Source organism: Heloderma suspectum, chromosome 1 (assembly GCF_057233095.1).
Source record: "Heloderma suspectum isolate Gila_16-S chromosome 1, 16-S_ref, whole genome shotgun sequence".
Lineage (NCBI taxonomy): Eukaryota > Metazoa > Chordata > Lepidosauria > Squamata > Helodermatidae > Heloderma > Heloderma suspectum.
Genome location: NC_139458.1, coordinates 30,513,968 through 30,539,629, shown reverse-complemented (window position 1 = coordinate 30,539,629; position 25,662 = coordinate 30,513,968). Strand labels below are relative to the sequence as shown.

The 25,662-nt window shown below is 42.4% G+C and overlaps 1 protein-coding gene across 4 annotated transcripts in view; it reads right to left on the bottom strand.

Moving 5' to 3' along the window:
* Positions 1-25,662, bottom strand: part of ATG2B (autophagy related 2B) — a 72,038-nt gene that overhangs the window by 39,097 nt on the left and 7,279 nt on the right. For 3 of the 4 annotated variants that reach the window (XM_084839624.1, XM_084839616.1, XM_084839598.1), the window contains exons 3-18: positions 24,369-24,521; positions 23,607-23,709; positions 22,863-23,025; positions 21,917-22,096; positions 19,143-19,239; positions 17,853-18,035; positions 16,560-16,714; positions 14,885-14,996; positions 13,834-14,095; positions 12,427-12,577; positions 11,188-11,283; positions 10,909-11,097; positions 8,996-9,269; positions 5,040-5,142; positions 4,108-4,303; positions 1,746-1,888 (exon numbers count right to left, since the gene is read on the bottom strand). In XM_084839624.1, the coding sequence (XP_084695750.1) occupies positions 1,746-1,888; positions 4,108-4,303; positions 5,040-5,142; positions 8,996-9,269; positions 10,909-11,097; positions 11,188-11,283; positions 12,427-12,577; positions 13,834-14,095; positions 14,885-14,996; positions 16,560-16,714; positions 17,853-18,035; positions 19,143-19,239; positions 21,917-22,096; positions 22,863-23,025; positions 23,607-23,709; positions 24,369-24,521 (2,560 nt within the window). The remainder of the gene's footprint in view (positions 1-1,745; positions 1,889-4,107; positions 4,304-5,039; positions 5,143-8,995; positions 9,270-10,908; positions 11,098-11,187; positions 11,284-12,426; positions 12,578-13,833; positions 14,096-14,884; positions 14,997-16,559; positions 16,715-17,852; positions 18,036-19,142; positions 19,240-21,916; positions 22,097-22,862; positions 23,026-23,606; positions 23,710-24,368; positions 24,522-25,662) is intronic. The other variant, XM_084839605.1, reaches the window with a different exon arrangement.

Below are 25,662 nucleotides of genomic sequence, written 5' to 3'. Positions count from 1 at the left end.
TGGCACAGAACACTTTTTATCAACTTAGGCTGGTATACCAACTACACCCTTATCTGGACAGAGATAGCCTAGCTACAGTTATCCATGCTCTGATAACTTCTTGTCTGGATTACTGCAATGCGTTATACGTGGGGCTGCCTTTGAAAACGGTCCGGAAACTTCAGCTGGTCCAGAATAGGGCAGCAAGATTGTTAACAGGGACTGGCCTGCGAGCTCATATTACGCCAGTACTGTTCCAGCTGCACTGGCTGCCAGTCCATTTCTGGGCCCAATTCAAAGTGCTGGTATTAACATTTAAAGCCCTTAACGGCTTGGGGCCAGGTTACCTGAAGGATCGCCTCCTCCCATATGTGCCTGCCCGGACCTTAAGATCATTGTCAGTGGCCCTTCTCCGTGAGCCCCTGCCAAAGGAAGTGAGGTGGGTGGCTACTAGGAGGGCTTTTTCTGCTCTGGCACCCCGGCTCTGGAATGAGCTCCCTAGTGAGGTTCACCTGGCACCTACATTGTATTCTTTCCGGTGCCAGGTGAAGACCTTTTTATTTTCCCAGGCATTTTAGCTTTCTAAATTTTTATCTTTGCTGTTTTAAATCTGTATTTTAAACTCCTGCACTGCTGCTAGGTTTTATTGTGGTTGTATTGTTATATTGTGGTTTTAATGTTCTATATATTTTAAATTGATTTATTGTGTGCTGTTTGGTTTTAATTTTTGAGAACCGCCCAGAGAGCTTCGGCTATCGGGCGGTATAGAAATGAAATGAAATAATAAATAAATAACTATTAGAATTCTATTCACCCTGAAAGTGGAAATATCTAAAATACTTCTTCAGAGGCAACTCAAGCAGAATATATGCTTGAAAATGTTTATAGTTCTTTACAAAGACGATAGGGTACAAGTGTTGACCATAATACAGTGAGCTACTAATGGGCTTGTGCATATTCTGCAGAATTTCCAATGTTTTGTTCTTTGAAAAGCAAGCCCTGCTCTCACACGACAGTCTGCTTTTACAATCCCCTATGTTTCAAAAGTTGTTTGTCATGCAATATGGTGAGGGAGGAAGGCTTTTTGTTCAGGGGACAAGGGGGAGAATCAAAAGCCACGCTGCGAACACCAAGTTAGTTATGTGGTTCTCTCCAATGCTGTCATTCTAAGGTGGTTTGACATTTAATGAGTAGGTTCACATGTAATGCTAAGCCACCATGGATAAATTAACTGGTGGGGCTTCATGGCATATGCTGGCCACCATTTTGAATATGTATGCCATGGTGCATGTGCTGTAGCTTGTCATCTTATGTGAATCAAGGCTGTATGGGTTGATTAACCCTCGCATAACCCACGCCACCCGGGTTGGCACAACATGACAAGCCATGGCACTGGCCCACCACAGCTTGCATTTTCAAAATGGTGGCTGGCATGCACCACAAAACCTTGCAGATTAATTAACCCATGGTGGCTTAGCATTACATGTCAATCAGCCCATCCTAAAAACAATTGACAGGTTGTCCAGAAACACATGGTTGTATCTAGAGTTCAGAGTTCTCAGTTTCCAGCTCCCCCTTTCCTCTACAGCCCCTGAAAATCTGCTTCGGAGGGTTGGGAATCCTCTGGAGCAACGCAGGGGGGAGTTGCAGGGGGAAAACAGATGACAATAGTCCCTTCCCATCCCTGCTGCTTCCATTCACAGAAGGCTTCCAATGGAACCAAGCCATATTTCTTACTATCCATGAAGACTAGTGCTTATACTTGCCTATTGTAAAGCTTCTCATAAAAACTCTTGCTTGGTAACGTTAAATACACATTAGGTAACATGAGTTCCAGTACATAATGAGAGTTGCCAATTGCTTTATCCTGAAACTCTGTCATCTCCATTGCATCTCCTGGCATCACCATCTAGAAATAAAACAACAGCTCAGTTGGACAGAATAAAATACAAAAGAGAAGCATCCTTCATTAAACCAGAACCACAAATACAAATGTGAGATCCATATTCAGTTTTAGCATGACACCCTTCAAGAAGCATTCTACGCATACCCTGAAATAATCAATCTAAAACTGTTACATTACAACAAGTAATGTTGCTGTTTGACCCCTCTCAACCAATGTACACATTTGAGATACTAATGGCTACTAGACTATTCTACATCTGAAGATCTTGAGCCATACTTTTTTGTTGTTAACAGTTTTAGATTCTCTCATTTTCCAATACAAAACAATCAGTAAACCTTTCCCCTCCCCTTCTTGCCCACCCCCCTCCTCCAATCTCTCCCCTTTAGGTTTCCCACTCCCTTTTCATATCGTCCTGTACTTAATAAGTAAAGGCTTCATGTCTAAAATAAAAGGGTTGTGTCAAGAATGCTCTTTGCTGGCCTGCACTGGTTTTGTGGTGGATCAAATTATTATAATTCAAGAATATTTCCCCGTATTAATTGGAATGTATTTATTTTTAGTAATTTGGTGTAATAGACCTTTTCATGGGCAGCTTAGATCAATCAATCTTGAACCCAAATGTTCATATTTGGGGTTTTATTTGCTTTCCAGTGTTGAAGAATAATACACTGAGCTGTTAGTGTGTCCTCACTAAACCATGTTGCATCTTTTACACCGAGTGAGATTTCCAGGACCATGTTGATCCTGGTTAGGGACTCAATCCAGAAAGGCATCATTATTGAGCAACTCCATAATATACGTACCGGACTACCTGCAGACTGTTACACCTCCTACACTTATCCTCCTGTGAGATGACCAGGAGTTTGAACCATTCTCGCATTTAATGTGCCCTGTATAAAATCTTTTGCTATATAAGCCGCTACTTTTAAAAGGCAATTTGGCCAAAGCTAAGGCAATCAAATTTAGTAACTGATCAGAAAACCCACAACTTGGAGTGATTTTTTGAACTTGAATTAATCAAGAACCTTTATACAGCAAGTAATCATGCCTTAGGGCTGGCCTGCAGAACTTGTGACCTACTACAATGCATGCAGTCCACCAGCCCTGTGCTGTAATCTTCCAGGTGCTCAACCATCTTTATCTTTCCATTCCTAGGCAGAAAAGTACAGACTTGCCTTGACGCTAAGTTGACTGCCTTATTTGTGATTTTGTTTTTATTGTTCTTATTGTATTATGTTTTGTGTTTTACTTTTGTATTTTATGTTTGTTGTACACCACCTTGGGAGGATTTACCCTTAAAGGCAGGTTATAAATTGTTTAAAGAAAAGAAATATATGGGTCATTACTTATTTTCAGCTTGGTGATTCAGTAAATTGTACAGGCCTGCTTTAGAGTAATGGTTTGCAATCATCTGCTGTGACCACACCAACTAATCAACCATAATAAATTGAACATTCATAGAGACTGAGCAACTTATAATAGCTAATTATTGGTTGAGACCGATTACACCAACTGGACAGAAGCCATTTCTCACAGGCATATTTATTTGACGGGAAGAGCAATCCTAGTACCCAGATCCACCTAGGGATGGGATGAGATTAGAAGGAGTGGAAGCATCCTGCCACTGACAGAGAGTTCTGCCAGGGTGTGTGCATGCGTGCGTGTACTATTTCTGCCTTGGTAGACCAGTTCTTCAAGTGGAAAGCTATCACCAGCTGTGTTCCAGCTGCTGTATTCTGATTTCTTGAGTATGCTAGCATGGAGCTGGTGCAGCTAATCCCACTGGTCCCCCATCGCTTTCAAGGGGGGGATTTAAAATAAAAGATCTGGTGGGCTAAGAAGCTTGGGAAACGCCTCCCACCCCACCCTTTCTGGCATGAGCCAGCAGGTCTTCAGATGAGGCAGTAGATCTGCCACTGCACTTCTCCCTGACGCCGCTTAGGGTTACACTGTCAGAAGGAAACCTGCACAGCAGCTGTCTTTCAGCACATAAATGGAATGGCAGGAAGCAGCTCCAACATTCCAAAGTCGAAACCTGGCTGTCCTCACTGCATAACCTTCTGCAAAGTATATGGACGAGCAGGGGGATGAGCAGGGGGACGAGCACAGAATGAAGCTATTTCTTAGATGGGCTACAAGAACTAAATTTGTTTCAGGAATGCACCAGATACCCCAAGTAAGCACCATATGGACAAGCCCTAAATATGAATGCTTGCGCTTACCTCTTCATTCTCAAACATGACCCTACGCGAGGAAAAAGGAGATGGCTCTGGTCTTCTAAGATCACACACATCCTTCAGGGAATGACATCCTCCCTCCTCTTCCTCTTGAAAATGACCATCAACTTCCTCTTCATCCTCAGGAGCTATCCTTTCCAGAATGGAGTGCACCGCAAGGGGGTTTATTTTTAGTACAATCCTAATATTCAAAAAAGAGAAGGAAATTCCAGAAATAGTTACACACCTTTCATGGAAAGGAGAAGTATTTGAAAAAGGTTCTACAACAGCCATTTCAGGCACAAAAAATGTGCCTTTACATTTAATATATATTTATACCCATATATGTGCTATAAAATATGGGATATTTGTGTCAAACACAAGTAGCCAACTGCCTCAACCCTCTGCATTTCTGAACCCTGGCTGAGGAAGATCTGTCTACTAGGCAGCACTAATGCACTAAAGTGAGGGTGATCATAAAACTGGTAGTAAGAAAAAAAAATGCTGATAATGATGGCAACAGTAGCTTTAGTTATGTAAATTTTAATAGCCCAAAATCTGTACCATGGTAGTTATGAAGTCTGGGATCATGCTCAATTTGTAAGACCTCCTCCTTTTCTGGTACTGTTGCTGAGTGTTGTCACTTCATCCCTGACATTTAATATGCTTTCCAAAGTAGAAAAAGAAGTCACATCCAAGCTACAACTAGCGGTCAAAAAAAGACCACTTTCAGAAACCATTCCCAATATCAAGAGTACTTAATTTCCCTTGCCAGCATACCCTGGATTATAATCATCTCTGCTCTAACAATATGGTTTTCCAGCAGAAGAACATTTTAAGAAGCCAGAATATATGCAGAGAAGCAATACCATGGACAATGTCTGATCATAGACCAAAGTTCTAAGAATGAAAGTGGCAGACCAAATATCTTGTTTTACCGTGGCCAGTCAAAGTTGTCTGATGAAATCATCTCTCCAACTACACCACTGGAAACTTGAAAGAACTGTACAGCCGATTCCTCCTTGCGTTCTTCAAATGACCCTATAGTGGAACCAAAAAAGATTCTGTTGGATGTGCCTGCAATTAATTGTATAACCACAGTACATTATGAACTGAGTTTAAACTATTTTAAAATTTGTATTTTTTCAGTCTTTGCATTCAGCAGTGACGCAAAAGCAGTCTCTCTGAAACCATTTTCCCTATCTATAAGACAGAATGGAAGAGTAGCTACTCCTTAGCTTTGAAAATAATTTATCTAGTGACCTACTCTATGTATCAAAAGTTAGACTGGTCAATCAAGAACAAAGATCCAACCCAAACCCATCTTATTAATTAATTAATTAATTAAATTTATTAATCGCCCATCTGACTGGTCACCCAGCCACTCTGGGCGATGTACAACCCACCATAAAACAATTTAAAACAATAAAATTTTACCATAATTTTTTTTTTTTTTTAAATACCCTAACCCACCCCAAATGCCTGCCTGAACAACCACGTTTTTAATGCACGACGGAAGCTCATTAAAGAGGGGGCATGACAGAGTTCCCTAAGGAGGGAGTTCCACAGAGTGGGGGCCACCACAGAGAAGGCCCTCTCCCTCGTCCCCACCAGTCTAGCTGTCCTGGCTGATGGGACAGAGAGAAGGCCATCTGAGGCTGATCTTGTTAAGCGGCCTGTCTGGTGTTGCTGGAGGCGCTCCTTAAGATAGGCTGGGCCGGAACCATATAGGGTTTTAAAGGTCAAAACCAACACCTTGAATCTGGCCCGGAAAACAACTGGTAACCAGTGCAACTCCTTCAGCACTGGATCTCGCCGGCGGCTGCCTTTAATCAGGCGAGCCGCCGCGTTCTGTACCAGCTGCAGTTTCCGAACCGTCTTCAAGGGTAACCCCACGTAGAGCGCATTACAGTAGTCTAAACGAGAGGAGACCAGGGCATGTACTACCGATGGGAGCAGATGGTCAGGAAGGAAGGGGCGCAGCCGCCATATCAGATGGAGTTGATACAGCGCTGTCCGGCTCACAGCTGACACCTGAGCCTCCATGGAGAGCTGGGAGTCCAAAATGACCCCCAGGCTGCGGACCTGGTCTTTCAAGGGTAGCCGTACCCCATTCAACACCAGGTCAACATCCCCCAGCCTCCTCTTGTCTCCCACCAAAAGTACCTCGGTCTTGTCAGGGTTCAGCTTCAGCTTCTTCCTCCCCATCCAGCCACTCACCGTCTCCAGACATTTGGACAGGGATTCTACGGCCAACCTTGGTGAAGATTTGAATGAGAGGTAGAGCTGCGTGTCATCCGCATATTGATGACACTGCACCCCAAACCTCCTGATGATAGCCCCCAGTGGCTTCACATAGATGTTAAATAGCATCGGGGAGAGGATGGAACCCTGTGGCACCCCACAAGTAAGTGGCCACGGGTCCGAAACCTCCTCTCCCAGTGCTACCCTCTGGTACCTGCCGGAGAGGAAGGACCGGAACCACCGCAATACAGTGTCTCCAATGCCCAACCCCTCCAGGCGGTCCAGGAGGATACCATGGTCAACGGTATCAAAAGCCGCTGAGAGGTCGAGGAGAACAAGGAAGGAGCATTCACCCCTATCCAGAGCCCTCCTCATATCATCCACCAAGGCGACCAAGGCCGTTTCTGTCCCATGCCCAGGCCTGAAGCCCGACTGAAATGGGTCTAGATAATCAGTTTCTTCCAAGCGTGCCTTCAACTGCACCGCCACCACCCGCTCAATCACCTTGCCCAAAAATGGCAGATTTGAGACTGGGCGAAAGTTGTTCAGAACTTGAGGATCCAAGGAGGGCTTCTTTAAGAGCGGTCTTATCACTGCCTCCTTGAGGGCTGATGGCATCACTCCCTCCTCAAGGGAGGCGTTCACCACCGCCTTGATCCCCTCACCTAGTCTCTCTCTGCAGCTCATAATGAGCCAAGATGGGCAAGGATCAAGTAAGCAGGTGGTCGGCCTTACAGATGAACGCACCTTGTCCACTTCATCAGGAGGAAGAAGCTGGAACCGATCCCACAAAACCGGTTTGCCACAGGCCGCCTCTTGCTCACTAACTGTATCCACAGTGTGCAGAGTAACACACCTAATCTGATCAATTTTATCTGCAAAGTGCCTTGCCAAAGCCTCACAGGAGGCCTTAGAATGCTCCAGTGGTTCTGGAGCCACAGGACCGACCAGGCTCCGGACCACTTGGAACAGCCTCCTGGGGCAGCACTCTGCAGACGCGATGGAGGCAGCATAATATTCCTTTTTTGCTGCCTTCACCGCCACGTGATAGGCTGAAGATATAGCTCTAGCCCGTGTCTGATCGTCTTTGGAGCTAGACATCCGCCACCGGTGCTCTAGCCGTCTCACCTCCTGTTTCAGAGCTCGTAACTGCGGATTGAACCATGGTGCAGTCCGAGCCCTGTTCAGGGGGAGAGGGCGTTTCGGAGCCACCCGATCTAATGCCCCAGTGATTGCGGCATTCCAGCCACCCACCAGGGTCTCGACCGAGTGGCTGTTGGCATGCCCCAGAGAATCCCCAAGCGCGTTCAGGAATCCATTTGGATCTATAAGACGCCTGGGGCGGACCATTTTAATGGGTTCTCCACCCCTGCGGAGGGGTTGTGGAACCGAGAAGTCCAACGTCACCAGATAGTGATCTGACCATGACAAGGGGGTGGTGGATATACCCCCGACTTCCAGATCACTCCCCGCTTCTCCAGAAACAAACACAAGGTCTAGTGCATGACCGGCTACATGGGTGGGCCCAGTTAGAATATGGTGCAGCTCCCAGGAGGCCATGGTCTCCATGAAGTCCCGAGGTGCTCCTGTGAGGATGGCCTCCGAATGTACGTTGAAGTCCCCCAACACCAGTAAGTTAGGGGACTGTACACGCACATCAGAGACCACCTCTAGCACCTCGGCCAGGGAGTCAGTCGTGCAGCGGGGTGGACGGTACACGAGCAGAATCCCCAGACTGCCCTTCGGGCCCAACCTCCAGTACATGCACTCAGCAACCTTGGTCTCCCGGAGAGGGGGTCTGGTGAAGACCAAGGACTCTCGGTAGATAACAGCCACTCCCCCTCCCCGATCCCCAGCCCTCGGCTGCTGTGCATACGAAAATCCAGCTGGACACATGGCTGCAAAGGTTGGAGCAGCAGCCTCGGCCAGCCAGGTCTCCGTAATACATGCCAGGTCTGCACCCTCATCCAGGGTCATGTCATGGATGAGGGAGGTTTTCTGGGTAACAGACCTGGCATTGCAGAGCAGCAAACGAAGGCCAGAAGATGGGGTCACGCCTCCCCCCGCCATCCTTTGGCTCTGGACAGGCCCGGAGCAGGGGACAGATACTACACATCTCTCCCTTGTTCCCCTTACCTGGCATGGCCTGCCCCTAGCGCTCCGCCAGCGCCTGCCGCCCAGCCTCGGTATGTTCTGGCCCCCAACACTCCCCCCACTGCCTCCATCAGGTGGACACGTGCCCCCTCGCTCCCGCCTATCAGGCAGGCTACCCACCCCTAAAAACACAACAAAATCCCCTCCAACAAAATAAAACAAGCAAACAAAACAATTAAAATCCCCTTAAAAATGCCAGGCAGGAGTCCACAGGGAAGGCCTGGTGGCGGTGGCGGTATGGGTGTGGTATCACACATCTTGTGATAGATGTGTATTTATCTAAAGTTCTAATAAAGTAAATCATAATTTGTGAGCAGCTTACTTATGTAAGGGGGCCATATGTATGAAAATTCTGTCTGATGAAAGCCTTAATAGAAACTGGGTAAATAAATGGGTACCATGTATTAATAGGTCCCTCACATTTGCTGGGATCAACACAGCTATAACCATCTACTGCAAATAGATGGTTTAAACTATCACTCACTGTGTATCTTACCAGTTAGTTCTTTAAAAGTGAGCTCTAATTTAACTTGCTCTGGAGTTGGCCCTCCTGTAAACTCAGTTTTGAACTCTATATCTGCAAATTCTAAGTGAAGAATTTCCTTCTGAAGCGATTTCTTAAACCAAGGTCCTCGTTCTGGGTCTGATCGCAGGTCAGGTATTGGGAAGCGAACTGAAAGCTTCAAAGCTGGTGCGGTCACTTGTACCGATACTTTGCAATTTGCAGGAGTACGTGAATCATCCAGAAAAACTTCAGCAAAAGCCTTGTGCTAAAACAATTGCAAAGCAAGAAGAAAGGGCATTTTAAAAACATCAACAATTCTGAGGGTGGGGAAAAAAGTCCATGAACTGAAATGAGTTTATTGTAGTGGACAATAGTCAAAATTGTCTATCTCTCTTATGACTGCTACATACACAAATTAGCTGCTAAAATGAGTGTATCAAGAAAATATAATCTCAGCTACACAGCACACAGAGCAACTGCAAGTTCTTATTTTACTTATATCTACGACAGTTTACAAGCCACCCACTGCAACTTTTGTCCAAATTTACAGGAGTGTTCTAATAGGAGCCCCATTACTGCTTTTGCTCCATACTGCAGATACAGAGCAGAAGACATAAGTGGCTGGCCAAACAAGGTAGCTTTAGAGTAGGCTATCTACTCTACAATGTTTGATCCACTAAACTAAGAACAACCCACCACCATTTACCATTAGGGCCTCAATAAGCTTCCTGTTCTTGCTGCCTACCTTGGACTGTAAGAACACTACGGATGCAAACATCCTACAACTCCCAGCATTCCACAGCCAGCGAGGCTGGCTAGAGAATGCTGGGAGTTGTAGGACTTTTCCTGTCTAAACAAACATAGGATTGTGCCCTAAATTGTGCTGCAACCATCTCTTGGGCTTTCCCACCATATGCACCAAGCATAATCCCCCACCCCAGTAAGCAGGGACACCTTAAACAAAAGTTGGGCACTATTCTTGGTGGTTTTTTTAAACTAAATCCTATCCCATCTCCAGCTGCAGTGTTTTCTCCTCTATAAATTGTAGAACAAAAGACTGAATGTTGGTCAAAAAGCCCTGTGTGCAAGCAGAAAGCACTTCTGAATGTTTGCCCCATGTGGTAGTGTCTCCCTGCTACATTCCCCACTCCCACACTGGCCACATCTCAAACAGTTCTGGATGTGCTGCAGCACTCAGGAAAATTTTTTACAGGGATCCAAGTGCTACAGTTGGTATGTAAATGGCTGTTCAGGTTCCAGTTAATAGATATAATTTAGCTGAAATTATAGAAAAGGTTAGTATTTTTAATGCTTTGTTATATATCTGATGCATTTTTAACAGTATATGTTGTTCAGTATATGAAAATGAACAAGTGAATAAAAATGAAGGAGCATTATCGTATTTGGCACTCGCGCCAACATAAATTATGTTGAACTAGCATAAGCTGTCTCTGGCACAATGGCCATAGCATCAGTTGGCACAACAGGTTTCCCCAGAAAAGTGTCACGCTAATAAACACAATTGCTGTTATGCTAGACATAGCTTATGCAAGTGCAATGTATTTTGCACTAGTGCCAAATAGGATACTGCCTATAGTTTATATCAAACAGTTGTTCAACCTCAGGCCTGGTTCACATTACAGATCAAATACCACTGATAAAATGTGTGTTTCGCCTCACCTCCCAATGCTTTTCAAAAGAGTTAGTACACATATTCAGGAGCAAGTACTCAAGTGTCAAGTCATCAGCTGGGAGAACATAATACAATTACATGAACATGTGAACCAGCTAGTAAGTGTATCAGTAGAGAAAAGCTGCAACAAAGCAAACATTTTCTTCGTGTTTTCTATCAGTGACAAAAACATTGGCAGTATGCAAAAAAAACATTATCATCATCTGCTTACCAGGCTAATGTGTTTGTTGTATGAGGTGTACATGTGTGATGCCATCATCTCCACCGTGGTTAACTTTTGTGGCTGAAGCAACGAATTTAGTCTGTCCACAATGCTGATATCCAATTCACAAAATGCTGGGCTCAGCTTGATTTGTAAATCTGCTTTCTGGGGAACAGAGCTCAGTCTCCCTTGGGTACCCTGTTATAAAAGTACACCAGAAATCTTAATACTGTCTACACAGCTAAATAAAATTTAGTATAAAAGTGTATTTAATCTTTCCAACTCTACCTGAGGCCCTTTGTTATCCGAGTGCTTGTAATGGAGGTGAAGGCATGGGAGAGGGTGCAACTTGCTTCCTTGTTTTTCAGAGTTAAACATTAGCAGCTTTAAAAAAAGCAGTAAAACTATTAAAAGACATAATTAAGAGAGACTACACTGATTAGAGAGGAAAAAAAATATATTTGCTAAATAAGGACCCCTGCTTAAATTTCTTTCTCCATCAGATGATATTTGGCCAAGCAGCGGGCCAATCCATCAAACAGACCTTTGGGGTCCCCCTCCCATTTTATGCACTGTCTAGGTAAACTTGCAGCAATGCAACACTGGTATCACCAAGATGCTACCTCTCTTGACATCCCAAAATGATCGAGACTATGGAGCCCCAGGAAATTTAAAGGAAGGAGAAGAATTAATCCAGCAAAATCAGAGCTCTTCTGACCATGTTCTGATTAGTGGGGCTAGGAGAACCTTGGCTAACATGGAATAATACTGGAGCACTCTGCACTGGGGACTTCCATTACCACTAATGACATCACTGACGGCAAGAAGTATGATGTCTTCTTGGAGCCACCTTTTTAAAATACCATGGATGAAAATATATATCATTTTCAGCTGAGAAGGGAACTCTTGTTGGTCTGGAGTACTTCTTCAGCCACTCCTTCATTATCGGAATGTGGGCTGACCACAAATTCCACAAGCATGTACTTACTTACAGGAACAAAGTGAATGAATTACAAAAGCTAGTGATGTATGGCATCATTCCACTATTACCTGTAACATTGTAAAAGTCTTTCATCTCAGAACCAGATAGCCAACTGTGAAGTTAAATTTCCAAACCAAACTAAAGTTGCTCCAGAAATCCAATTATCTCAGTAACCATTCCTATACACACTTACCCAAAGAACTCAGTATACTTATAAGCAAATATACTAAGATAGACTTAACAGTTATTAGACTGTTAAGGATGAAATCCAACATCTCACTAGCGGATATCAGCTAGTGAGATAAGACTTTCTTCCTCTCTCCTCCTCCCAGCAGCACTCTGTGCCACCATAAAATATGCTCTGGAGAGTTTCCTAGCCCTCCTGAGCAGTTCTTAAGGGAGTGCGAGGTGGCAAGGGGAAATTGTCCCTCCCAGTTCTGCTGACAGAACTGCTTCCATGAGTGGAACAGCAACACTGGATCCACCCCTAAGAGTTTTCTCAATGTATTTCAATTGCTTACATTAACTAGGTCTATGGATTTTACCTCTGTGTAGTGAGGTATTTCAGAATGAGAGTCTGTAGAAAAAAGGCATTCCAGAAGTTCCATTTGTCCAATAGATAAATCTGTACTCAAACAACGGGAGGCCGATCGCTGTCTTTGTTCATAGGACACTTTGATGCCTGTACCTATAAATCTATGGTGAGAAACTAAAGGTGTAAAATGTGCATAAACTGAACCCCTGGAATCATTCTGCACTGACAATAGCTTAAAATGATGTGGAAATACATCAGATAATTAAATTGCAAATGTCACTAAAAAACCCCAAAATTAAAAAAGACAAGTTTTGCTATGCTATTCCAACATGTTACTCCTTAATTCATTGCAGAACATACAAACATAGACCAGGTATAACATAAAGCAAAGGTAGGCAACCAGGTGCCCTCCAGATGTTTTGGAACTTTGCCCACTAAAGAAAACTTCCCATAACTCCTGAGCATTGGCCATGCTGGGAGTTATCATCCAAAGTATCTGGAGGGCATCAGGTTGCCTATTCTTGCTATAAAGTGATGAGCAAGGATATGACTTCCTAGCTGCCCTGGAAAACACATTCTACCACCTAATGTTTAGGATAGTGAAGGCACACAAAGACAATATCAGAGCCTGCTCCAGCTGAACCTCCCCTCCCCTCCAGGCCAGCTGACACCAACAGCCTTGTGGGAAGGATCCTGATGAATACTTGTATTTCGAAATTGTTTTATTGTGATTTTATTAATGCATTTTGTTTTTACTTGTAAGCTGCCTGGGAAGTACTTGTATTCTTAGAGTGCAATCCTATTGGATCCGCCCTTGATACTCATAAGCCCCCAAACTTGGAGGCTTATCAGTATCCAAAGCAGAGGGGGAGGCGCATTGCACCTCCCATGCTGCAGTTGAGCTAGATGGGCGTTTTCCCCTGTCTAGCATAGGCTTTGGGGGGGGGGGGAGGGAAGGAGGCTGGGGAAGGATGGGGATATGGCATGAGCCACCCTCTTCCCACCCACCAGCACGTCCCCTTTCCCTCCTCTCTGAGCTTGCGTTTGGAAGCTTATAGAGAGAGCTGGCACAGTTCTCTGTGCCGGCTGTGAGGGATGGGGGAGGGGGCAGGGAGCTCGGACTCCTGGGTCCGAGACTGGAGCACCCTCCACCTCAGGAAAGGTTTTTAATTCTTTTTTCATAGAAATCTTGAAGTAAGGATACCAGAGAGTATCCCAAATGCATTTTTTTTTAATCAGTCTTGACAAGCGTGCAGGCATGAATGCCCACTGCTAGGAATTTTGCTAAATTTTCCTCTGCTTTACTGCTCTGCCTTGAAATTTGCACATTTTTAGCAATCTGCCTCACTTGTCTGCCTTGAAATTTGCAAGTCTCTACCCACTGAGTCCCCACTCAGATGAGTAAGAAAAGTTGTACCTAAGGTGATCATGTGAACAAGCCTTTGCAAATACTTCCCGGAGGGACAGAAAATCTTCTGTTGGAAACTGAACCTGATCAACCTTTTCTATCCGGGTAAAAAAGTCCTGTGCCATTGGCGTCAGTGGACTAGCATTTAGTGATGTTTCAGGTGGTGGTAGAGGATCAATATGAAGCACTGAGACTGAGAAAGCACCCACTGCTAGTCTAAAAAGAAGTTCAGGCCTAGATTCATCCACTGAGACAGATCTGGATGGAAGAGCTGAAATGAGATGAGAGTTAATACCGTTTAAAGTAATTTCCATAGTATGTCTTCATAAATACACAGCATGCCATTTAAACAATTTTAATTAGTACAAAAATAGAAAAACTAGAAAATTCTACAAAGATGCTTTTGTACAATTCCAGCCAAATCTCTGTTTAACTCATAAAATGCTCTTATTTACAGAAATCCATTTTGGCGGAAATTATTCCCATTTACAGAAATATTACTGCCCACATAAGGTGGATTTCTAATATGTCCAGCTCTCCTCACAGATGAAATGGGAGATTATTCAGCCAAATGTTTCATATGCTTATGAGACACAACAAAAAGACACTGAAACAACAAAAAAACCCAGGAAAAGCATGGTGTAACACAAGGGGGCACCCTTGGATTCAAATCCTCACTCTGGCATAAAGGACACAAGGTGACTTTGGAACAGTCATTCTCTCTCAGCCTAATCTACCTCACATGGTTCTTTTGTGGCTACAATGGTGTGAAGGACATAAGAACTATGCATGCCACATGAGCTCCTTGGCACAAAGGCCAAATTAAAAAAAAACGATAGAAGGACATACGTAAACAAAGGGCAAATAAAATATTCAGTATGAAATACATAATCAATATGGTTACTGATGAAATACACACATAAATATGAAACGTCAGTGGCTAGTTATCTTCTAGGTACATAAGAAAAGGCCATTGTGTGATACCGAATTCTATGCTATGTTAAGAAAAAGCCCGAACAGCAAGACATGCTGAGAAAACAACTCCCCTTTATCTACTTACCAGTCCTTTGTAATGGAGCTGGGTGAACTACACTGGGTGCAAATGATGAACCTCTTACTTGTGGTGGTTCTGGCTTGTTTTGATCGAGAAAATCTCCCCACATTGGTTGCTGCTAAAATAAAAATACAGCCAGTGTTATATTTGTATAACACATAACATCTACGTAATATAAGTGAAAACATTAAGATCTCTTTGGTATGCACTGTCTTGTCATATTATTGTTATGGTGTGCCCATCAACAGTGGCTTGTTTTGTGGTTCTGCTATTTCCATGTTTGTTTATTTAAAAGCCCAGCCACCGCTACCACCCATAGGTGGCTACGTTTTGCCTGTAGGGAGGTTATCTTGCCCTTTCTTATTATTTATATAGTGCCATCAATGTGCATGATTCTTACAGGATACAAAAGAGACAGCTCCTGCCCCAAGGAGCTTACAGTCCAAATTTGACATAGGAAAAAAAGAGGAAGGAGAGGAAAGTAGAGGCAGCGTAAACAAGGTAAGAATGTTCAATTAATTAAGTTATACATACTTAGGCTTACTTGCAGCATGGCATGGGAACTAGGGGGTTGTGTCCAAACCTTGATAGAAAAGGTTGTTTTAGAACTGTAGAGGAGAAGATGCAAGTCCTTACTAGTGATAATCTTCTGCTTCATACATGCATCTAAAGTAGTAGGTGCACATATAGAATAGAAGATCACACATCATGGCACTAAAAACAATTCCTGGGACTAAGTCCTGGCTAAAATATAAAGTTGATTTTATAAAGGGAGGTCTAACAGTTTGTCTAGAAAATTTTCTGTACAACGTGTAAATCCTTAGTCAACTTCAAAGCCATGTAAATTTTGAGGTGACTTTAGGTTTTGAGATTTTAATACCTGGATATACAAGGTTTATGCTACATGCATGTATGAAATAGATTGCACATGAAACTTGCTATCGCTGATTCCATCACCAAATGAAAACATTCTGAACAACATATACTCCAAAGGACTGGAAATATTAAACCTTGGAGATTTGAGGATGGATATTAACTGGCCATCAACAAAAGCACTGCATTTCTGTTATCATAATTAACACACTGATATGGCCCATGATAAGGTTCATTTGCAACTGCAACAGGACAGGGTAGGCAGCACATGGCCTGTGGGCTGCATTTGGTCAAAGTTTTCCCCCTGAACCCCTGTGGGGGCTTTGCTTCTTTCTAAAAGAAATGTTGCTTCCTTCATCTGTGTGATGCCCAACTAAGACTTAATAGGTCTTAGAATACCAGGACATGTCCATTGGTTGGGAGAGGGAGACAAGTTGGTTCTTGTTCAAGCAGCATGTCATTAAATATAGGTCTTGTCAATGCCTGCAATTTTGCTCAGCTGTAAACCAAGTTTTTCTAGTGGCAATTTCTTGGTAGCAATGTTAAAATCTCACCACAGCACTGGGCATACTATCACCACAGCAAATTATGATAGAGCCACATAATTATGTTTAGCCCCCAGGCCAATGATTCAATCCACTGGCGGTGCTTTCACTGAGGTACTGCTAATTTAACATCCTCCTATGACTGACACTTACTGGGATATCAGTTGAAGGTTATGAAACTGAATCTCAACATCAGAACACCCCCCCCACACACACACACACACACCCTCATTACTCAAAGACGAAACACTTAAAGAACATACCACTGTAGCACCAAGCGGAGATCCTGCTGGAGTAGTAGTGTATGTACTAGATAAAGTAAGATCTAAATCCATTGTTGGTGGGTCTCCAAGAGGTGGCAAAGAGGAAAGGCTGTGAGACATCTCCATGTCTGCCATCGAAAAGAAAACTTCTTCTTCTAAGAAAACAAGATAGATCGTCTATGGTTTTGTTTGCACTGAAAACAATTAATATCAACTAAAGTACACAAAAGTCAACCATCATTTTAGGAAAACCCATAGGTTTTTAGTCTATAACTTTCAGTTATAGGTCATATGACTAAACAATAGCATATTGACTATGGTTATGAAATCTCGTGTGTGAAGATTCAATAAAGGAACCAACATTTAGTAAAGTCGGTTCAAGTGTTACATAATAACGGGGGGGGGGGGGGGGGGGAGACGCACTCATTCTCATTACATCCAAACACAGCCGTAACAATTAACCATTGTTAAGGCTAGTTTGGGAAGAATGTGGAGCATTAATGCGAGAGAGAAGGAACACTATTTTCTTTACTGCTTGCAGTTTATATGTTTGAATTATTCTTTTTAGACATTTTTATCTGTACAAGACAAAAAGCAGGATAGAAAACTTCAAAATAAATACACAATCCAACGGCCAGATCCCAATCCCTTAAGGCAGCCTTCTGTTTGCACTGTAAGATTTTTGTAAGATTTCCATAAATCTACATGTCAAATAGTTGAATGCAACAATATGTGCATTTGACCTAGAATTCAAAATATATAGGAAATCAAAGGTTTGCATGAGTTCATCTGAAGGGACATTACAGTGGCATCAGGAAGAACACTGGGGCAACCCTTTGGGGGGTTTGGTGCAATAGCTGCCTGTATTTTAACCTTTTAAGGGTGAAATTCTATGCATGTTTAGACAGAAAGAAGTCCTACAACTACCAGCATTCCCCAGCCAGCCATGCTGGGGGTTGTAGGACTTTTTTTCTGTCTAAACATGCATAGGATTGTGCCCTCTATGAACTACTACTTCAGTTTATACTGGTGACACAAGATGCAATCCTGCTAAAGTTAAGCATTTTAAGTACCTTTTTCCAACTCAAAAACCTAAGTGTGTTTAACTCTTACTAACTTGAAAATACATAGTTTCGGCTAGATCATGCTCGGGATAGGCATCTTTTAGGATATAGTCATGAATAGATAGATGATTTACAATTGTCTGGCATTCTCTTAGATCTGAAAGTTTCTACATGGTATACTGAAAGTGGTTTGGTGATATTCCCTACGATGTTCAAATTGGTTGCTCACCACGACTTGAAGGAGTTCTGGCTGCCTCAGTCTCATAAAAACTTGGATCGGATTGTGTGCCTACTGGCAAAGTTTCTTTTCTTAAGTAACGGTTGAGCTCCATCTGAATCCGATACTCATCTTCCTGCTGCATTGGTCGATTCTTCCTGTCTTTATTAGACAATTCCAGTCTATTGGGATTCTCTGTGGTCATACACAAGATATTGAAACATGACTTCTGATTCAATTCCCAAGTTCCAGAGAACACAAACATTCCTTCCCCCTGCCCAGTTTAGTTTCTTCAGTTAGAAAACACACATTTCAAATATTCTCTTCTTGTACATAATTAAATTACGAGAAACATTTTCCTTCCATACAGACAGGCACTCGGTATTCTTATGAAGAATTTGAATAGGTATTTCAGAACTTGAGAGCCGCTGATTTTTTTTTTTCACTTTCAGACTTTGCCACTAGTTAGCATTAATTCTTTTTCAGAAGGAGTACATATGCCAGAAATTATAGCACAAAACAAACAAGCTGGCAGGTGAGGAGACAATTAACGTTTTCTGACTTGGGATTTTTTGTGTTTCAAGAAGGAATATCTACCAAGCATTACTTTAAAATACAGTATTTAATGACTGATTTTGGCCAGAGAGTATGAATCTCCTTTAGTTGCCTGAAACTTGTATTCAGCAGTAGGTATGACACACAGACTTAGATCCAACATCATGGGAGCGGACATTGAGGGGACATTCCCACTCATGCAATGGGATTTCTCAGTCTTCCCCTCTGCCCTGCAGCCCCCTCATGCACCCAAATCTGCTCCAGAGTCCCCCAAGCCTCATGAGCAGATTTGGGGGGGTACACAGGGGCTGTATGGGGGAAGGGAAATCCACTGACAGCAGTTTCCTTTTCACTAGCAGAACACCATTGGATCCAATGATATAAAGTATAAAGATAAGGTTCTTACTTCTTATGGTACAGCCAATTAGTAAGAGACAAGCTTCTGACTTGGCTAACAAAGTTGTATCTTTTACTATTACTCAAACCTATCTAAAAAAAACCCCTTCCTTTCTTATCAGAAGTGTAAAGAATGGGAGATCTCCTGGAACAGCAAAGGGGAAGAATGGTAGCAATGCCTGCTCTCAACCACACACAGAGACCTGGTTCGCATGTAACGATAAGTCATGGGTTGTTTAACCCATGAATTGTCGGGGCTGCACAAGTGTGACTGCGTGTGCTGCTTCCCACCTGTTGCTTCCACTTTGCATCCAGTTTCTAACCACATTAAACAATGCAATTTCTAGTTACCTGGTCCAGCAATGGCAGCTAACATATCCAACAGAAGATGTACCTGTCTGGGTGACAGGAACAGGTGTATAGAATCTATCTGTCCATCCACATCCAACTTAAAAAGAAAGAGAAGTTTTTTAAAATATGGAAATAAAAACAATTTCTTTCCGGTTACCAGAATATGTAAAATCTCAGCATTGAATCATGATAGACATTTCACTCCTGATTGTAAAAACATGAGAAGAACTGTGCTGAATCAGATGAAAGGCCTATCTAGTCAAGCATTCTGTTTGCACAGTGGCCAACCAGATGATCATGGAGAAGCTAACAAGCAGGACATGAGCATAATAGCACCCTCATGCTCGTGTTCCCCATCAACTGGCACTGAGTGGCATACTGCCTCTTGAGACTGGAGGTAATACATAGCTATTGATAGATTTATCCTCCAAGAATTTCTCTAATCTCCTTTTAATGCCATCCAAGTTGGCAGCTGTCACTACATCCTGTGGCACTAAATTCCGTACTTTACCTATGTACTTTGTGAAGTACTTCCTTTTATCAGTCCTGGCTCTCCCACCATCCAGCTTCATTGGACGAACCTGTGATCTAGCATTTTAATTCCTTATGATTTGAAGTCACTTGTGAATACTGTTGGTCTGTTTACATACTATATTCAGCCAAAGACAGATAGGACATTACAATCCAGCGCTTGAAGCCATTTTGGATATTATCACTATGTCTTGGAGTTAGTTGTTTACAATGCTTATTTTGATATCTCCACATAGAGCAAAATTCATCTGAATACTCAGAAACTGCAGAGCAACTGTTGTTCCTGGTCCTAATTATAAAGACATGCCTCATAATTTTAAATATGCAATCAGGTATTTCAACACTTGACTAATCATCTTCCCTGGCCTATACCTATGGATCTGGGATACATAGGCTTTAAGAGCATTTCTTATGAATGCAAACCACCAAATAAATCCCAGGTAGGCACTTATGCAGGCAAATATAATGCCTGAAATGAGAAATCACAAATATAGTCAACTACACTTTCCATTATTATGATGGAATCACAATGCCTCTGCAACTATTTAAGTTCTTGCTGGCCATACCCACAGCTGATCTCACACACTGCATTTACCCAAACAAACACATACCTGGGAAAAGCTATGGCTAACTGCCCTCAGAGATCTGTGGAATATTTTTTAGTGGGAAGCAGCTACCTCCAAATTGAGTCAATGTTAAAAAATAAAACATCTTACTTATAGGCCAGACAGTGAATCCCGAAGACTACTTGATTAATTTTGGAAGATGGCATTGACAATGTTACAATGGATTGGATGTGTTGAAAAGGCCCTGCATTGCAGCCCAATAACCAAATATATTCAACACTGTGCCAGCATTACAGCAGTTTTACATGTGACCTGCAGCAGAGATGCTGAAACATAACATTCTCAGCAGTTGCAGTACATAAAGATAACAGCTGTAGTACAAATTGTATGCGTAGAGGCAAAGAGCTGTTTTTCTTACGTTAACCTATTTCCTCTTTAATTCTAAAAATTCCTTCTTTGTATTCAAATCTCTACACACATTACAGAGTAGCAACAGACGCTTGACAACAAATTGTATTCTGAACACTCTTTGACAGGAGAGTTTCAGCAGCTCTTTCTCCTCTGATCCTGTATTTTCCTGCCTGCTCCAACAACACATGTCACTGTCAGCATATCCTGCCAAAATCAAGTCTAAAAGAAGCTTTAAAAATTGTCACTACATTTCCTTTTAAATGGTTTCTGAAAACTTACTCAGTGCAGTGATGCCTGTAGCTTAATGTTGGTATGTATCTTGGGGATACCATTAATTCTGTGAAATAAGCAATTCCTCAAAGAGAGCCTCAGCTATTGGGCAGTATAAAAATCTAATAAATAAATAAATGCTTATGTCTTCTTCAGAAGCATTACTGCTTTCCTATCAATCTGCATTTGATGCATTATGGTGCTTTCTAGTACACAAATCATTCTAGTCCAAACTGTGATGGTGGCTTTTTACTTCACAACTGCCCTGGTTTGGCCCCAATGCTAAACCACAGTTTGTTTAGCTTAACTCTGGCTTGTCTCTATGTGCAAACCTGACCAGATTCACTAACTATAGTTTGTTTGGGGTCAACAAATCATGATCTGAAACCATGGTTTGAAGGCAGTTTGTGAATCACAGCTTGGGATAACTGTGGTTTATCATTACGTCTGTATACTCTCTTCAGTAGTTGTAAATGGATATAGGCTCTACTGAATATGCTACTGAATATGACTGTAATCAGTATCTGACCATCCATTTACTAAAAAGAACATTCAGTAGGAGCAACACTTGTAGAAAGAGTGGCAGGCTGGCAGCTTTCAGGTGCTCACATTGCTTTTACCTCATTTCTGCCTTGGGATGGCCATTTTGCCAAATCCAGGAGAAGGGAAGAAAAAACAAGCATGCAGCACTTGTAAGCATGCTCTGGAGGTTACCCATAAGGGTTTAAAATGATAGTCATGCAATTGCCCAGAAACCACAACATGTGTACCCTTTCCCCTTCTCCAGACTGAGCAGAATGGCTAGTCAGAGCTTAGCCATGTGCAAGAAAGTGGCATCAACGAAAGAGGGAGTAAAGTGAGATTTCTACACCAAGCCTTGGGAGTAACGAACAGCAAGGAGAAAACAAATGACTCCATTTTTTGTCAACAACTGAATGGCTGTATTAGCTAGCTGAATGTGTACCTTTACCTGTAATACAGGAAGCGACAACTAACCTTTGCTCCCAGAAGGACTTCATTCTGCTTTAATGTAAGGCTCAGTTCCATCCTTCCAATCAGCCTACATATCTGCACAGGGTCTGAAGGAGAAACGTCTGGCAGGTTTCTTGCTAATTGTGGGTGTGGCTCATACACAATTTTTGGGTTCCAGCTAGGTGAAAGCTTTGGTTCTGTTATCTTTAAAAGAAATATGAGGAATGGAGTTAGAAGAAACTGCAATTAAGAAAACTATGTGCCATCTGTAGCATACACAATGAGAGATTATATAAAAACTGCACCATTATTCAGTACCTAGCATAAAGCAAGAGAGCCCTGGAACAAAGTGATATAACCCTTTTCTAGTATGATAGGGTTATCTTCGCCACGGCCAATTTATACTTTTAAATACAGTATCTCATTTTAATAAACATACCATATACCAATCTTTGTGCACTCTTAGCATTAATTTGTGACAACTGTAACTTGCTTTTCTCAAAGGAGTAACTTAAGAGTTAAACTAGCAGCAACTCTGAGTTAACCTAGGCTAAAAGGTAGCTGTGCTGCTCATTGGGTGGCCATGGCAGAACAGCAATTTGAACCTGGATTTTCCACCATCAGATCAACATTCTAGCCACTAAATCACACTGTATATTCTCATTCAGAAATATTTTACTACAAAATGTAGAAAGTAATTTGTGTAAATGGATCTAACCCAAGATTTGGCAGTTGCGAGACACCTTGTTCAATTTAGCCCTCATAGAATTAGAATCTTTCAACACCACAGACAGGGGAGGAAACTTGAGAATAAAAAACATAGGTGGGCACAGTGTCACTCTTTATGTTTTTGTTTCTATCAGAGACAACTGAGATGAATACATGAAGGTAGCTTAACGCACAGTAATATGTTCCAGGCCTCACTAACTATCTATGCATACCCACATACGCAGATCTAAAGTATTTTTACCAACTGTGTAGCTGAACACACTGGAGAGGATTTTTCCGATGCTGGAAATTCATCCCAGAAGAAAGAAACACCCGAGAGCTGTAGTAATTTGTGAGCAAAAGCTGTGGGCTGATGTACATTAATTCCAGAGCATTCATCAGCAGCTTCATCACAGTATATTGTTCTGGAAAGATGGAAATAAAATAATGAAATAAGAACACAACAAAAAAAATTACTAACACAGTTTTGCTTTACATTGCATCTCCAGACATGTTTGAAAGCATTTCATCATCATTTGTCTTAAAAGAGCCACTGATGATCCTAGATGGAAGGCTACCTTTAGCTGTGCATATACATGAGTAAATTACAGATTAGCAAAACGACGGAGTTTCACTCTGGGTAAATAGTTCTGGGGAACCAGACTTTGTATTTGAGTTCTGCCAAGTTTAGCACCCTTACAGATTGTACTGCATGTGCGAAAAAGCTTCTTGTGCCAAACTGGCATGACATTATTGTACTGTGTAAGCACAGAAAACTTCTGTATACATACTGCATATCCTGCAACATCATTAATGCTTTGGGCTCTATGGCAGAACCCCACCATTTTCTGAAAAGTCTCCAGTCCAGATCAGTTCTGCTATTAGCACAACCGGCCCCCAGATTCTAGTTATTGTGGAATTCAGCAGCACCTGTAATGTAAATTCTCATATAAAAGGATAAAATAACATTCTAACATTCACTTAAAAACAACAACACACTACTTACTTCTCAATGCGAATTTCAAGCGCTGTACCACTTTTAGAATTATCTGGCACATGTTCAATTCTCAGAACAGTGTCTAAAAAGTTGACTTTCACTCTTCTCAAAACTATAGTGAAGAAATCAAAATGAGAGATGGGGTGACATAAAAATAAAGAATATACGTGATGTATACATGATTCAACTATAGAGGCATTTATGCCCCTCTTCCCCTCCCCCGGCACACAAGTATGGATCACTTTGCACTAGTTTATGTAGAAGGAGCAGCTGCTATGTGATTCCCCAGTAACTAACTATCCAGCACTTCCTCACCTCCTCAGGAGAGAAGTAACTTGAGGATTAAGTCACTGGGAAGGAGAGGAACTGCTGAATCATTATTAAGGAACATACATACTGACTTCCTCTTCTCCATAATGACTGTCTCACAGTGGTCCATGCATGTAGACCTGGGGATAGGGGAAAAGAGGTCTCATTGGGCCCAACAACAATTCCCACTGTGGGCACAGCAACACTCACCCAGTGCTACATCATGCCCCAAATGTTTAAGCTGGCATCTGTTACCATCACACCTTAATTTCTTATAACCTGAGCGAAGTGCTAGATTTTATACGCACAAGGAGTTCATTTCCTCAAATAAACTGACAGCATGAGAAATACACTTCTAGACTAGAATTACAATACTTAAGTTCACCCAATTGACAAAAGATACATTAGCTTTACAAAATGTGACTTGATATACCGTTTTGCAGTTTATGAAGTAAACAGTACCTGTTTCAATTGTTTCAGCAAACTTCTCAAGTCCTTCAAAAGGCTGGGACCCTTCCCCTTGTTCATCTGTCAGTTTCTGGCTAAGACATTCTTTTGCAAGCTGCATACTACTAGTCATAAAGCTTGACCAATACATGGGTTCTGAACCAGAAGCTACAAAACAAGAGATAAGCCTCAGATGTTTTGCTGTTAATAGACTTCAGCAAGTCTAAGATCAAAACCAAAGTGGATCCATGCGAGGGATCTCCATAGAATAAATCAGAAGTACAGCTTCTGAATATGAGAATGAAAGCTTTTCAGATGTTCTGTACACAGAGCAACAGATACGCGAACCCTCTCCTAATTTATCTCCCTTCACATCTGCAGTGTTTCAGCAGCAGCATTAGTGTATATCCATATGATTATTTATTGACTGCGTGCCTGCCATCTCTCTCACGGCTTCCTCCTACAGATATGTTTCTAGAAAGTATAGATGCAGCACACAAGAGTTTAGGAAGAAAGTACCATGGAGTGGAATGCAGCAGTGAGGAAGATCACAGATATAAATGGGCAGCCCATGTGCTGCCCACATATTGCAAAAGCAGTGTAACACATGCGGATCCTTCCAGTATTACGTAAATGTGTCATCCTGGTGTTATTTTAATAGGTATGCACGCAGAAGACACGAAGCATTTGATTTCACTTATACCGGAAGCGCCATGGAAAAAGTGGCTGAAAGCCTCACATGGGCTTTCCCAGCTAGTGCAAGGGCACCTCAAGTATGTTCGTATTGTCTGTGAATGAAAAGCAGGATTTGTCTTCAGCGGAGCTCACTGTGGTGCATGAGGGAGACATGGCTATACAACCATAAACTGAGTCTGCCCTTTTCACTTATTCTGGCTTTTCATTACACAGCTGGAGGCAGACCTGCAGCACAAACACCAACAAGAGGACTAACATTTTTACGAAAAAACTTAAGGTCAGATGTCAGTCCACAACACATACATCAAGCTCCTCAGAACACACGGTGTGTGTATGTTTCAATAAACTCAAATTGTTTTCATGGAGATCTGTAAGACTGTTCACAAGAAAATGCCAAATTAAACCATACAACATTGAGACTCGCAGATACTGATGGTGGGATATGAGCCAAAAAGGTTTGCAAACTATATCTCGACTGTGGGTGGCACCCTCCCCGCCTCCCTCAACTTGGCACCCTTCAGAACTTTGGGATTTCAACTCCCATCAGGCCCACCCAGCATGGCCAATTGTCAGGAATGCTGGGAGCTGTAGTCCAAAACATCTGGAGGGCACA